This window comes from Polyergus mexicanus, unplaced genomic scaffold (genome assembly GCF_030449975.1).
Source record: "Polyergus mexicanus isolate NDT 795.1 unplaced genomic scaffold, iyPolMexi1.0 SCAF_3, whole genome shotgun sequence".
NCBI lineage: Eukaryota > Metazoa > Arthropoda > Insecta > Hymenoptera > Formicidae > Polyergus > Polyergus mexicanus.
In genome coordinates, this window is record NW_027223323.1 from 2,812,959 (window position 1) to 2,825,356 (window position 12,398).

Below are 12,398 nucleotides of genomic sequence, written 5' to 3' on the forward strand. Positions count from 1 at the left end.
TCGCGGTGGCTCTTTCGCATTCATCTCTCGGCCACTATTGCCGCCTCACTTGCGAGGACAGTTTTTCACGACGCCAGTCAGCTTCCGTTTGTTTATAGTTTATAGCTTCAACTATTTACCGCCGCTGAGGAAATAGGAAGGTTTTATCATTCCGCGTTAAATTATTAAAAGGAAAATCTTATTTATTCAAAAAACGCAAATAATTTTTAAATCATTTAATTTTTTTCATAATTGAAAGAGAAATAATTTTTCGTTATTAATATCAATTGCAGATTTATTTTTTTATCAATATATATGTATACAAGTTGCATAATCGAGAATTTAAGACTTTTTTATTTAAAAACATATTCGAACTAGAGAGAGACAGAAGAACGGACTTTAATAACAGTTTCATGGCAATTTGTAAATTGAAAAAAAAAAAAAAAAAAAAAAAAAAAAATCTTTTCTGTTATCTCTTCCGAATCGATTGATACCTATTTTCCGCTTTTACTGAAACTAGAAAGCGATGGTAAATATAATGCAAATTAGTATACAGCTGCACAACAGTTTTATATTTACAAAATAAGCAAAGCGAGATGATTAGATGAGAGGCGGAGAGGGTGTTTGTTGCGCAAGAAATTTACGACGAACAAAAGTTAAATCTACATTAGCTCATCGTCCGTATAGGCGAGGCTTTTAATCCGGCTACACGGACTTTCCGACAGGGAGCGAGACCCAAATATTGCTTGCGTATCCTATCAATCGTTCAAATTAATCGCGCGCCGATTCGTCAGTTATCGCTAACCTACGTCGCGCTCCGGAAATTAACGAAACTCAATAATTGAGTAACGAGGCAGATCGTGTAATATTCGCCTCGTTCACTCGTAACGTAGGATCAATATTTAATAAATGTTTCAATCTACCCGAAACAACAAATTCATTGGCTAGAACGATTACTCGCTCGAACAACCGTGCCCGAGGGGCCATGCGCGACTAATTAAAAGCACGGGGGTATAATTGAATATTAAGAATTCTGTCCGACAAAGCGACTAGCGACCAATGCGGGGCGGGAGACACACAGGGTGACGATTGCGGGAAGGTGGGAGGGGGCAGGAGGAGAAAAAGGGGAGCAACGGTGAATTTTCGCGGGACGGACGAGTTGCGACTGATTTTAATTAAAGGCAAACATCCTGTTCAACTAGACGCGACGCTCTTTCGCGGCCAACTCCGAGGAACAACCATCCCGAAAGACTCGTCCGCTTCTTTTTGCTCCTTCCGCTTTGTCTTTCTTCCGCCACTCCTTGTTTTTCCCGTTTCCTTTCTTTTTTCTTCTTTCTTCTCTGCTCTGCTCCGTCGTTGATTTTCCGCGGCATTCGCCCTCGGCACTTTTGCGCTATATCCATCTATCCGACGAAACGTCGAAAACTATACAAACGAACCAAGCGAAGAGAAGAAAGCCGACGGAGAAAAGTCCTCGAGAGAGGAGGTTGTCGTTGCACGAGTGTAGATAAGTTTCAGAGGAAACGCACAAGCAAAGAGATGGAGCCTGGTTTAGACTTTGGTCGAAATAATTTGCGAAAAGTGACGTCAGCTTGTTCAAACGATCCTTGGTCGTTCTTTATTGCATTCTCCTCTTCACTCGGTTTAATACGAACTGTACACATAGACATCCAATGTAACTGTTGCCGAAATAAAATAATAGCTATGTACCTTTTCTTTTGCACTTTAAAATAAGCAGATATCGTTTTTTATAAAAAAAAGGAAAAAAGTATATAAAAGGAAAAATGTAACGAGCACGTTATAAGCCGCGTGAATAAATTTATTAATAAATATAACTTTTTTCTTTTTTCTTTCTAATAAATCCGAGATAAAACGTCATAACATTTTTCATTTACTTGGATAAACTAACCCAGGATATATCTTTAATATAGAGAGAGATATAATAAATTTTTGTATTTTTATCTCAAGATACACGACGAAAGTAACTAGTTACGCTACTTGTACCTTTGCTCTCGTACATCGTTAAGACTCTCGTAACGAAACGCAGCTCGTACCGTATCGCTTTGTTGGTGAAACAAGGTGGACTCTAATGAATAACGAATGAGCGAAGAAGACCGAGCGGAATGGAAAAGTAAAAGATTAGCTGCTGGCGATATTCCTTCCATCGCATCTATCTTCTTTATTGCAAATTCGACTAGTCGACGTGCGCTCTACGCGCGCCCCAGGAACAATAAATGACTCCTCCGGAATTCCATCTGGCAACGCATACGGCTCGCGAAGACGGAGATCGCGATAAATGATTTAGATAGAATGAATCGTAGAAACTGCTCAAGGTTGTGCCAAGGTGCCGCATTGCGTTCGGTCGATGCGCTAGTATCGATTGCTTTTTCGCGGTTCCTTCAATCATTAGAGTTCAACATTCGTGAGACGTCTCGCATGTAAAAAGGAAAAAAAAAAAAAAAAAACGGAATTAATCGACCAATCGGACGTACAGAATTTTATGAGAAATATATATAATATTTTCTACGAGGATATTGAATTTCTCAATCAGAAATATGTTCAATAAAATCTCTTACATGAATAAAACCAGCTCTCACTTTGGACGATTTGTAGCTCGTGAAAAAATTCAACCGAAATCTATTTACAATTTTATGTGTCGTATATTTTGATATACGTGCGTATCTTGACATGTGTATTTTGTATATGCGTGTATCTTATTTCTTTCAATGTTTTTTTCTGTATTACACGACATAAAATGTTGAGCCGACTTTTATCGCAATCGCGTATCGTCTTTAAGGCGGACGTAAAAAATTATTACCTTAGTATCATCATTATATTACGACAAATAAAACACTGAATCTCTTGGCAAAGTATCGCGAAGTAAAAGACACATTCAAGGAATCACAAATCTGCGACAGAATTGGCAAAGTTCAACGAAGGGTGAGCCGAGTATGTGAAATGCGCGTAAATACCATGATACGCTGACAAAGAAGCATGTGTGCACGTTATCGACAAAGGGGTAAACGAGTGGAAACGACGATCGGGGGAAACAAGATCCGAGCGCAGGAGATTAGTTTCCAGGGTATATATCGACTCGGCACGACTTTTTCCATCTCCGGCGATCCGCGAGACGTTCGAATTTCCGTTGTAGTCGGCCATACGCGCGGAGTTTCCCCATCGGCGGGAAGTGTCTCCTATACTGGGACGTTGTATCCCTAATGTGTTTACCTTGGCTCCTGACCCTGATCGAACCCTTGCGCGTCTTCCCCCGTCTGCGCGCTCGGAGTATCCGCTCGAAGAACATCCGTTCTCCTCGTCGTTTAGCTCGATAGTTAGGCGAATACAAATTACGCGCGCCGTGCAGTGTTAATGGATCGTCGCGGCTTAGAAGCGAACGATCCTAGAAGCGTACATTAGTGCGTTTAATTCATCCTAATAAACACGGGTTTTACACGGCAGCAAACAACGCATTGGATTAGTTTGCTTTAATTCGAATATTATCAAATTCACGTGCGAATTATAATTTCGCAGAAAGAGATCATCGCGTGGAAACTTCAAGGAATTAATATTAATATGAAATACGCTCTCCTCTTTTATTAATTTACGGATTTTATTTCATGTTACAATTTGGAAACAAGGTAAATAATAAATAATATCTGGGAGCACGGTTTCTAAAATTTAAACTTTACAAACCGTTTACGTTACTGACAGAGGATATCGCACGAAACCCAGTTACTCGCACGCGTTCATTTCAAATTCAATTTGGCGTCGCATCAGTCTGCGATACAACGTCAATCCCTATGCTAATTCAATTTTCCTAGTACGATACATGCTTCTAGACTTTCTATCTCAAAACGACACGTACAACCAATTTTACATATAATAACTCAATCGCCTCTCAACAACTTTCTAAATATTGTATTTAATTAAGAAAAAGCTATTTGGCAAATAATCAATAGTCAATTATCTGTCGATTATCAATGAAAATATACAACGAGATAATTGCAGTTTTTAGAGATGATATATTCTTGCTCGGAGATAATCGGGAGGGTGACACAGTAGATGAAATCGCACTTTGTTTTAATGGCCTAAAATAGTCGTTGGTCGTTCATATGCCAAACACGATATTCTACTTAACGCCATCAAAGCAGGGAGCCCTGCACGTAAACGAGGTTTCATTCTTGAAGAAGCACCCATAACCTATCCTCTCTGTTCCCGTGCTTTTTTCCAATGGACAGCTATCTCCCATGGGATAAGACAGGAGAGCTGGCTACCCTTCTTCCTAAATTCTTCCTTCCTTGCCGTCTCGACGGCAAATTGATAGATCGCCCTATGACCCGCCGTGATCTCGCGCGGGTGCTTGTGGGAGATACGTCACGAGATTTGATGGATTTGACCGCGATTTTATCATATGAAAGGGACACAAACTGTGTAATAAAAGATAAAATGAGTGATATTTATACACGCGCTCGCATATATGCGCCCACATCATTCAGATTTGTCTTGTGGAATTTTCATGCTTCGAAAGATAGGAAACTTTTATATTTTAGCAAGTACTTTTCGAAAACTCGATATGTAAAGGAGTGCGAAAAGATTGCCGTGCAATATGAAAGTTTTATGAACATCTATACGATTGAAATTGAAATATATGAAAAAAGTATAAGTGTAAACAATATTTTATTTTTTAACTAACTTTTAAGTACCACGATACCATATATACAATAAAGGAACTTTATTTAAAACTTTATTAATAAAAGTTAAGAAATTAGAAAAATACGAAGAATATAGTACTTTGTACATTTTTTTTGTTTCGATTAAAATAAAGATATAAATTTTTCTAAATCTCTTTAAGAAAATGCTTATTTGTCAATATTTATTTTTTCCGAACACGCATACATATAGTAAATTTGATTCTATATTACACAAACATAAGGTGTCCAATTATAATTAACAAAACCAAACATATTTTTAATTAAAAATTAGATTTTCTCTTTTATATTATTTTATAATTTTTCATATTTTATATTTTATGTCATTAAATATCAAAATACGTTACAAGATTATTAATTTTCTACGATTCAATTTCAATTATATATGTAGCATTTAGGAAAATCAATATTCATATAAAAGGACTATATAATTTAAGTATAATTCCAGTTACAAAAAGAAAATAAGCTTGACATTATCTTGGCATTTTTTTTAGACAGAAATTATTTCGATCACTTTCCTCTCGAAACTACAAATTAAGATTTAAAAAAAAAAAAAAAAAAAAAAAAAACCAGAACTAACTTAATTTCCAAGATATCTGACTCTATTGATTATAATTGGATATTCTGTACGGTTATTTTATACGAATGCGGGACCCATGTGAAACCATATAACTGTAGTGATACATAACCACATGTAGTATAATTAAATGTTCGCTTGTGTATGCGTGCGGCGTCAACTTTTCGCCGTCTCGAACTTTTCAGCACACCGAAACAAAGATCCTGAGTATCGTGAAATGGAACTTATGGTACGATCGCAGAGTTGTTTATATAGTATCCACGTAATCTCGACAACGTAATGCAACGGTCTGCCATAGCGCGCGGTGCAACCTGATTATGTCCATTTGTTGTTCCACTCGAAACCCCCGGGCGATATCGCGGAACTTAATCCACCCGAGTTAGTTGCTTGCGCGTGTCCGTTCCTCGTGGGATCGGCTAAGATTTATCTTCTTGAAATATTTTCCACCCCTGGCTTTCCGACACGCGGTGGAGTTTCGTGTTTCGCAAGCTTTTCTACGACGCGTGAGAGAAAGAGAGTGAACGTACGCACTCTCCCTCTTTTTCTCGGCAAGCTCGCGCTCGATTCCTCGGTCATATTCGAAGTCGTTCCCGTTTTACGTGTGCGGCATTCCCGCGGGATAGTTGCGACTGACAAACTGACGGTATAAATATCCCCGACTTTGCATACCGGTTATTTTGCGACGCGGTGGATAGGTAATAAAGATTCGCGATTCTCCGCTTGTTTGTTTGCATCTAGTCATTCGCGATTTAATTGACCGGAACCGAAAGCTAATTGTTCGCTGGCGTTTGCAATAAAGAGTTTCCTGTTAGAAAGTAACTCGTTTTATTTTTACGATGGGTCGAGTGCAAACTTTGATGATGCCGAGAAGTGGACTCGCCTCGAAATTATTTCATGTTAATACAATGGGACTTTGATTTATTTAAGCGAGATTTACGTTATTTTAGTATGAAAATTTGATAACACGAATCGCTCTTATTTTCATAATTTAAAATTACGTATGGTTTTATTAACTACATAAAAAATAATTTTATCATATTATACAAAATTATGAAGGAATTTTTTGAATAAAATAATAAAACATTTTATATATATATATATATAGAAAATATATATACGAATATTCATCAGGATTTACGTTACACACGTAATATAATATCACTAGGCAGCGATATATTACAATATATACATCGAGTTTCTCGGGGCATCTTGAAATGCAAGTGGTAACGCGTTTACTTAGTCAGACACGATTCTCCACTTTAGCCGGGATTAACGCCTGATAATAAAATGGAGTACAGAGGGATTAATTCGATTTCGCGGATGCTTCGCTTAATACACGGCTGACTGTCATTATCAGTTTCTCTGCCGAGTGTTAGTCTTCCGTTCGTAAGACCCGGGGCACGGAGTAGAAAGTTACTTAATCTTCTTACTACGCTTACCCCCGACTCCCCGCTCGATGCCGCCTTAAACTTCAACTACTAGCATTTCAACGTATACGTATATTCACGAAACGCTAAACTCTCCCTAAACCATATCACAAGCATTTGCGTCTCGCTTCGATGCTTTGTTCGTAGAAATAAAGACTATACAGCCTCATTACGATTTTTGAAGTTTCCAATTTTATCGTTATTCTATTTTGCAATTGATAGATAATATAGATCTATACACGAAAATATAAATAGTATAGATCTACATATATCGATTAAAAAAATATTTTTCATGAATTAAGAGACAAATATTCCTATTTTTAATTTTTATATATACAGAATCTCGTTAAAATAGTAGTAATATTATATTTTTTCGCGCATCTTATATTAAGGGAAGTATAAAATGTTTAATAGTATAATTTGTAGAAATGAATATAAATACACGACACAATTGCAAGGAAGAAATTAAATGTTATAGAGTCCTTTGACTATCAAAGAACCGAAAGCACAAAGGCAGTAGTACAACTCTCTACAGAGTCGGACCGTCTTTCTCATTTATTACTGCAGTCAGAACTTTCTTGACTTCAATATACAATCCGCTATGTCAGGATGTTTGAAATAATAACGCGTATAAAAGAATAAAAATATTCTTCCGACAAAAATATGATACATAACTATTCAAATTTATAAATATATAGACATAACTACTGAGAGAAAGAGGGCTACTTGTTCGTTACAACGGCAAACTAAAACGCGCGCGTTACTCGAAAAACACATCGAGGGCGAATAGCACGATTTATGAGGAGGCAGAGAACTTTTCGTTTTTTAACACTATTAATTTCTACCAAGTCACGTGCGCTGTTTCCGCTCACTCACAACGTACTCTCTACGATATAGAGATTTATAGAACATCCTTTCTAATACTTTCCTCCTTTGCCCCTTTTCTTTTTCTATTTTCTCTTGTACTGCCTTTTATGCGCTTCTCCTCTACCGAGGTGCAGCACCCGGATCTGAATATCTCGCTTCTTTAAAGGAATCTTATCGCGAAGCAAACGCGACCACGCGACATACGGTTCGCGTGACGTCGAATATGACGCATGTACGGTACGTCTGATAGAGCTTGTTCGAGAGCGTGATATCGAATCGCGTAGTCATACGTGAAAGCAGACGGATGACGCATCCGATCGACTGGGAAAATTCAGATCCCTGTGTATTTATTCAACGTAGGAGATTTTTCAGTGGAAGAGAGGAGGAGAGGTGGAGACGCGACTGTACGCGCGAGTGCTCAGGAGGAATTTTCAGATCATGATCCGCGCTGAAAAAGCTGCGAGGTACGAAGAACGGAGAGAGGCTGGCTGGATATATCTGGCATCGACGGGGATCTATATTATAAATCCGTTGCTGGAATCCTCCTGGTTATTTCTTGGTAGACATCGTCGAGATATGATTTCGCGTCGTGTGGAAAATATATGCCAACAATAATCGTCGCATCACGTTTGCCGGTGACTGGCATTTTCCTTTCCGTTTTCTTTTTTTATTTTTCGATAAATATTTCTACAACACTATAAATATATAATGTAAAAATAATAATAATAATAGTAAAATGAACACAGCGCGTTATTTCATTCATTTTTCAGTGATTCGTAAAAGTGTATGTAAAGAATAAATATATATGAAAGTAAAAAATATATGAAAGATTGCATTAGAATTGTATGGAAAGTACAAGGATGATTCTGAACTGCGCGATTCGCGTGTTGCCGAATAGCGAAATTATTCCATCTCTGAAGTTTCCATACGTAAGGTATTCCGTACAAGTGCGATACTCGATGCAAAGAAGACGCGACTGTGGTCAATGTCCTCAACTTATAACGAGAAGGGCGACTGCACGTGCCGTAGTCTGCGATCGGTCGATTCATCGGGGTCGGCGAAGGGAAACTTTGCCGGCGACGGTACAGCTTTTCCATAATTGATCGCCCAATCGATATACACTCCTCGCTATTCTGCTTTCAGGACTCGAGGCCGAGTTGTACTACGTGCGGGAGGGGGTGGTCAACACGTACGCGATGAATTTCGTCGTTCCTGTGCCGGCGAACATAGCGGACCTAGAATTTTCATGGCAAAGCCTCGTAGGACACCCGGTATGTATATTCACGAGAGGAACCACCTCTAACGGAGGGTGTCTCGAACAATCGAGCTTACATATTACAATTTTAACATCGATTTAATGTTTATTTATTTCGTCTATATTAAATATTTTTACTCTAAACAAGAAACGTCCGCTTTTTAAATGTACGTATATATATATACGTCGCGCGATATTATTACAAATCGCGCGCAAAGAGAACGAACCGCGTCTTATCTACGAAAAATGGTACCTTCCGTCATTCAGATGGAGCCTTTTTCGAGACCTCTCTTACAAAAGAAATCACGATACGCGGATGCACATCCGCGTCGCCAAGGGAAACGTTGAAACGGATCTCCCGTGTGCTCGGAGAGCAAAACGTTTCCGCCGGCCATTAACGAGACGCAACAATGCGGAACAAAGTAAACACGTGACCCGTCCAGTACGGCAACACACGGGGATATCCTCGTTTACGTTTCGCTACGGGATGGGTGGCCCGTTACGGTGGTTTACCGGGGTTGCTCGCCGAGGGTTAAGAGGGGCTCGTCGGGGCGAGGTACACGACGGTACAGTGCTGTATCAATACTCTATCAATATGAAATATAAATAGATGGCGTGGGCGTGAAAGAGACGGAGCGAGCCCGAGTGTGGTTCGGTTTTGCGCTCCCTTCGGTCACCAAGGAAACCGAACGCGCCCTCGAAACCCCTCGCGACGAGATGTAGGACGCGGAAAAACGTGAAAAGTCGCCGGCGCTCTCCCTCGATCGGGATATTAAACGACAGGAGGAAACCTCCATTCCGCGACTACCGCTGCGTATCTAATTGGTTGTAACTGCTACAATAACCTTTGTCGATTGATTTCAATTTATCTATTATCATATGCACTGATTATTGATGACTTTGTTTACAAATATTGAGAAGTAGAGATGTTAAGTACTATTCCCGTGTAATAGTCGTTTTTTGAAACGTAGAAATTTTTAAACATTCTTTCAGATTTATAAGGAACATACTGGTAGCATAATTGACGTCTATTTTTCACAATTCTTGCGCGACACGACGTTTTCAAGCATTTTGAATATTTTCTTAGGCACATTGTTATACAACAAGCAACGGGTATGTTTCAAGCATAGAATATTGAAAATAGTCACTTATAAATAATGTTTTGTTTAAAATATAAAATATAAAATATAAAATATAAAATGTAAAATATAAAATATAAAATATAAAATATAAAATATAAAATATAAAATATAAAATATAAAATATAAAATATAAAATATAAAATATAAAATATAAAATATAAAATATAAAATATAAAATATAAAATATAAAATATAAAATATAAAATATAAAATATAAAATATAAAATATTATTTGGAAAATTTTTTTCCGTGAAAATGATAGACACAAGAATATATATAGAGGAAATGATTATTAAAAATGCAATAACTAAAATTATATATTAATTACGATAACAAAAAAATAATAAGAAATTTTTATTGAATATAATGTCTAAAATTTTTGAATTTGCATTGATTATTTCAAGTATCATTTTTTTCTCGTATTATTTCAAATATTATATTAAAGGTAAAAAATATATTAAATTTATTATATTAAAAGTAAAAAAAATAATAAAGCTAATATTTATTTCAAAATACTGATTTATTAAAACGGATGATATGACTTAATAAAACATAGAGCAATAATGAATTTAAGAGACATATAAGAGAGAATTAAATAGAAAAAGTATGTATATGATTAACTTGTAAAAATACAAAAGTATTTAAATATTTTACTATCCATATAACGCGAGAAATAATTATGTAAATTGATTAACTGAAATCTCTGGCGAGAAATATTCGTATATTTGAAATATTTATTCATAAAATTAACTAAATATTACAAACAGAATTTTAATTAACATATAAATAAATTACTATTTTATGTTAATCGTTTATATAATCCAGTAGGTGTAAAATATAACTTACGTAAATATTTATATAATTTTTTTATTTTAAATATTATATTCTACTGTGATGTTTTTCTTTACCACAAGTGTAACTTGATAAAATTATTATAACATTAATATAGAAATAGGAATAAGGGTTACAAGAAAGGAACTTTTATATCGAGAGAAAGAGAGAGAGAGAGAGAGAGAACGCCTATATCGATTTGTTTCCGGTTAGTTGATTGTAAAGTTACTTTCGACGACGTCGATGCGTTTTTTCTTGTCACCATCTATGTTGCTAGGTCTCGGTATCGCGGTTTCATTGAATCTCAAGATTTTCAAAGCGAGCGTCCGTAAAAAGTCAATATGTCCGCGCCACGAATCCTGGCCGCGACGACCGCGTCGCGATCGTTGAAAAGATCGTTCTTCCATACGTTCGTAGATGTACAGTGTACTCCCGGTATCATTACGGCACTTTATTGTCATTGCGGGAATAACACAACGACCCACCTTATCCCGCGGAGAGTGTTTTCCAGTTCCTCTACTCTCGCCCGTTATCTTGGTGGACTTATCCATAGGTTCGTTAGCCGCGCAAAATCGCACCATTTCCGTGATCACGGACCCGTCGTTTCGTCTTATCTCTCGCTTGCTTTCGATACGATGGAGGTGTAGCTTCTTGGAGCGTAGCTGGCACAAAAGAATGGAAGAACAATGTGCGCCACGGGATGAGAGCGTGCGCGACAATTGATCGCTTAATTTCGGGTAGATACGACAGGTTTATGGCTGCATCTGCCACAGAATTTTTGTGCGAATGTTTAATTAATTTGAAATTATTTTGCTGCTAAAAATCGATGTTAAATTAAAATAAAATCGTCAACATATTTTGTCAAGCTATATCTTATAAAATCAATTTTGACAAAAACAGAATTTTCTTGTGTGTTGTATTGCATTTTTTAAAATTCTCTTTTAAAGAATATCTTTTTTTTTAATTAAGCATCTTTTTATAGTTCAAGTTTTATTAAATTATCTAATCGGGAAAAAATGTGAAATTTAACAATTATAAATGATACATATACAGTGATATATGTATACTGTGATATATATCGAAATATTTTTATGAATATACTGAAAGTTTCTTGTTGCTTGTTAAAAACATGGTAAAAATCACTCACAATACATTCGTGAACGTTGAGATATAATGCTGCATAGTACATTCAGCAGCAACTCGATTAAGCGTAGCTTTATCCGGCTTTATCGGTCCATCGAAAGCAAGAACTTTTCTTCTATCATGGGAACGCTACACGTTCTTCGTGATTCTGACTCACCAGAATGTCGCGCGGTTTGCTCATTCTGTGATCAGACGAAAGGATCTCTTGTCAGATATCACCATGTAGGTTCCAACTAATCCGGTCATCCGAACCGTTCGATCGATGAGTCATGACACTTAGTTCTTCGCTTTATCCGACAGTTTCATCTATTGAATTGCTCCCCACGAACAAATCGATCGCGACGAAAGGCTCTCGTGTGCATAATTCCTCTGGCATTCGCAGTCGCGAAACGTCGACGGAATCGCGTCGTCGACCTCGTTGTTGACGGCACGAACAGGAAGGAAACGCTATTTTTCACTCTTAAGATG

At 37.1% G+C, this 12,398-nt stretch overlaps 1 protein-coding gene across 4 annotated transcripts in view; it reads left to right on the forward strand.

Annotated features, from left to right (window-relative positions):
* LOC138931769 (tyrosine-protein kinase Dnt) overlaps positions 1 to 12,398 on the forward strand; it is a 110,573-nt gene that overhangs the window by 13,583 nt on the left and 84,592 nt on the right. For all 4 annotated transcript variants that reach the window (XR_011446673.1, XR_011446672.1, XM_070292862.1 and 1 more), the window contains exon 2: positions 8,703 to 8,830. Coding sequence is in view for 2 of the 4 variants with exons in the window: in XM_070292862.1 (XP_070148963.1) it covers positions 8,703 to 8,830 (128 nt within the window). In the remaining 2 variants the exon portion in view is untranslated. The remainder of the gene's footprint in view (positions 1 to 8,702; positions 8,831 to 12,398) is intronic.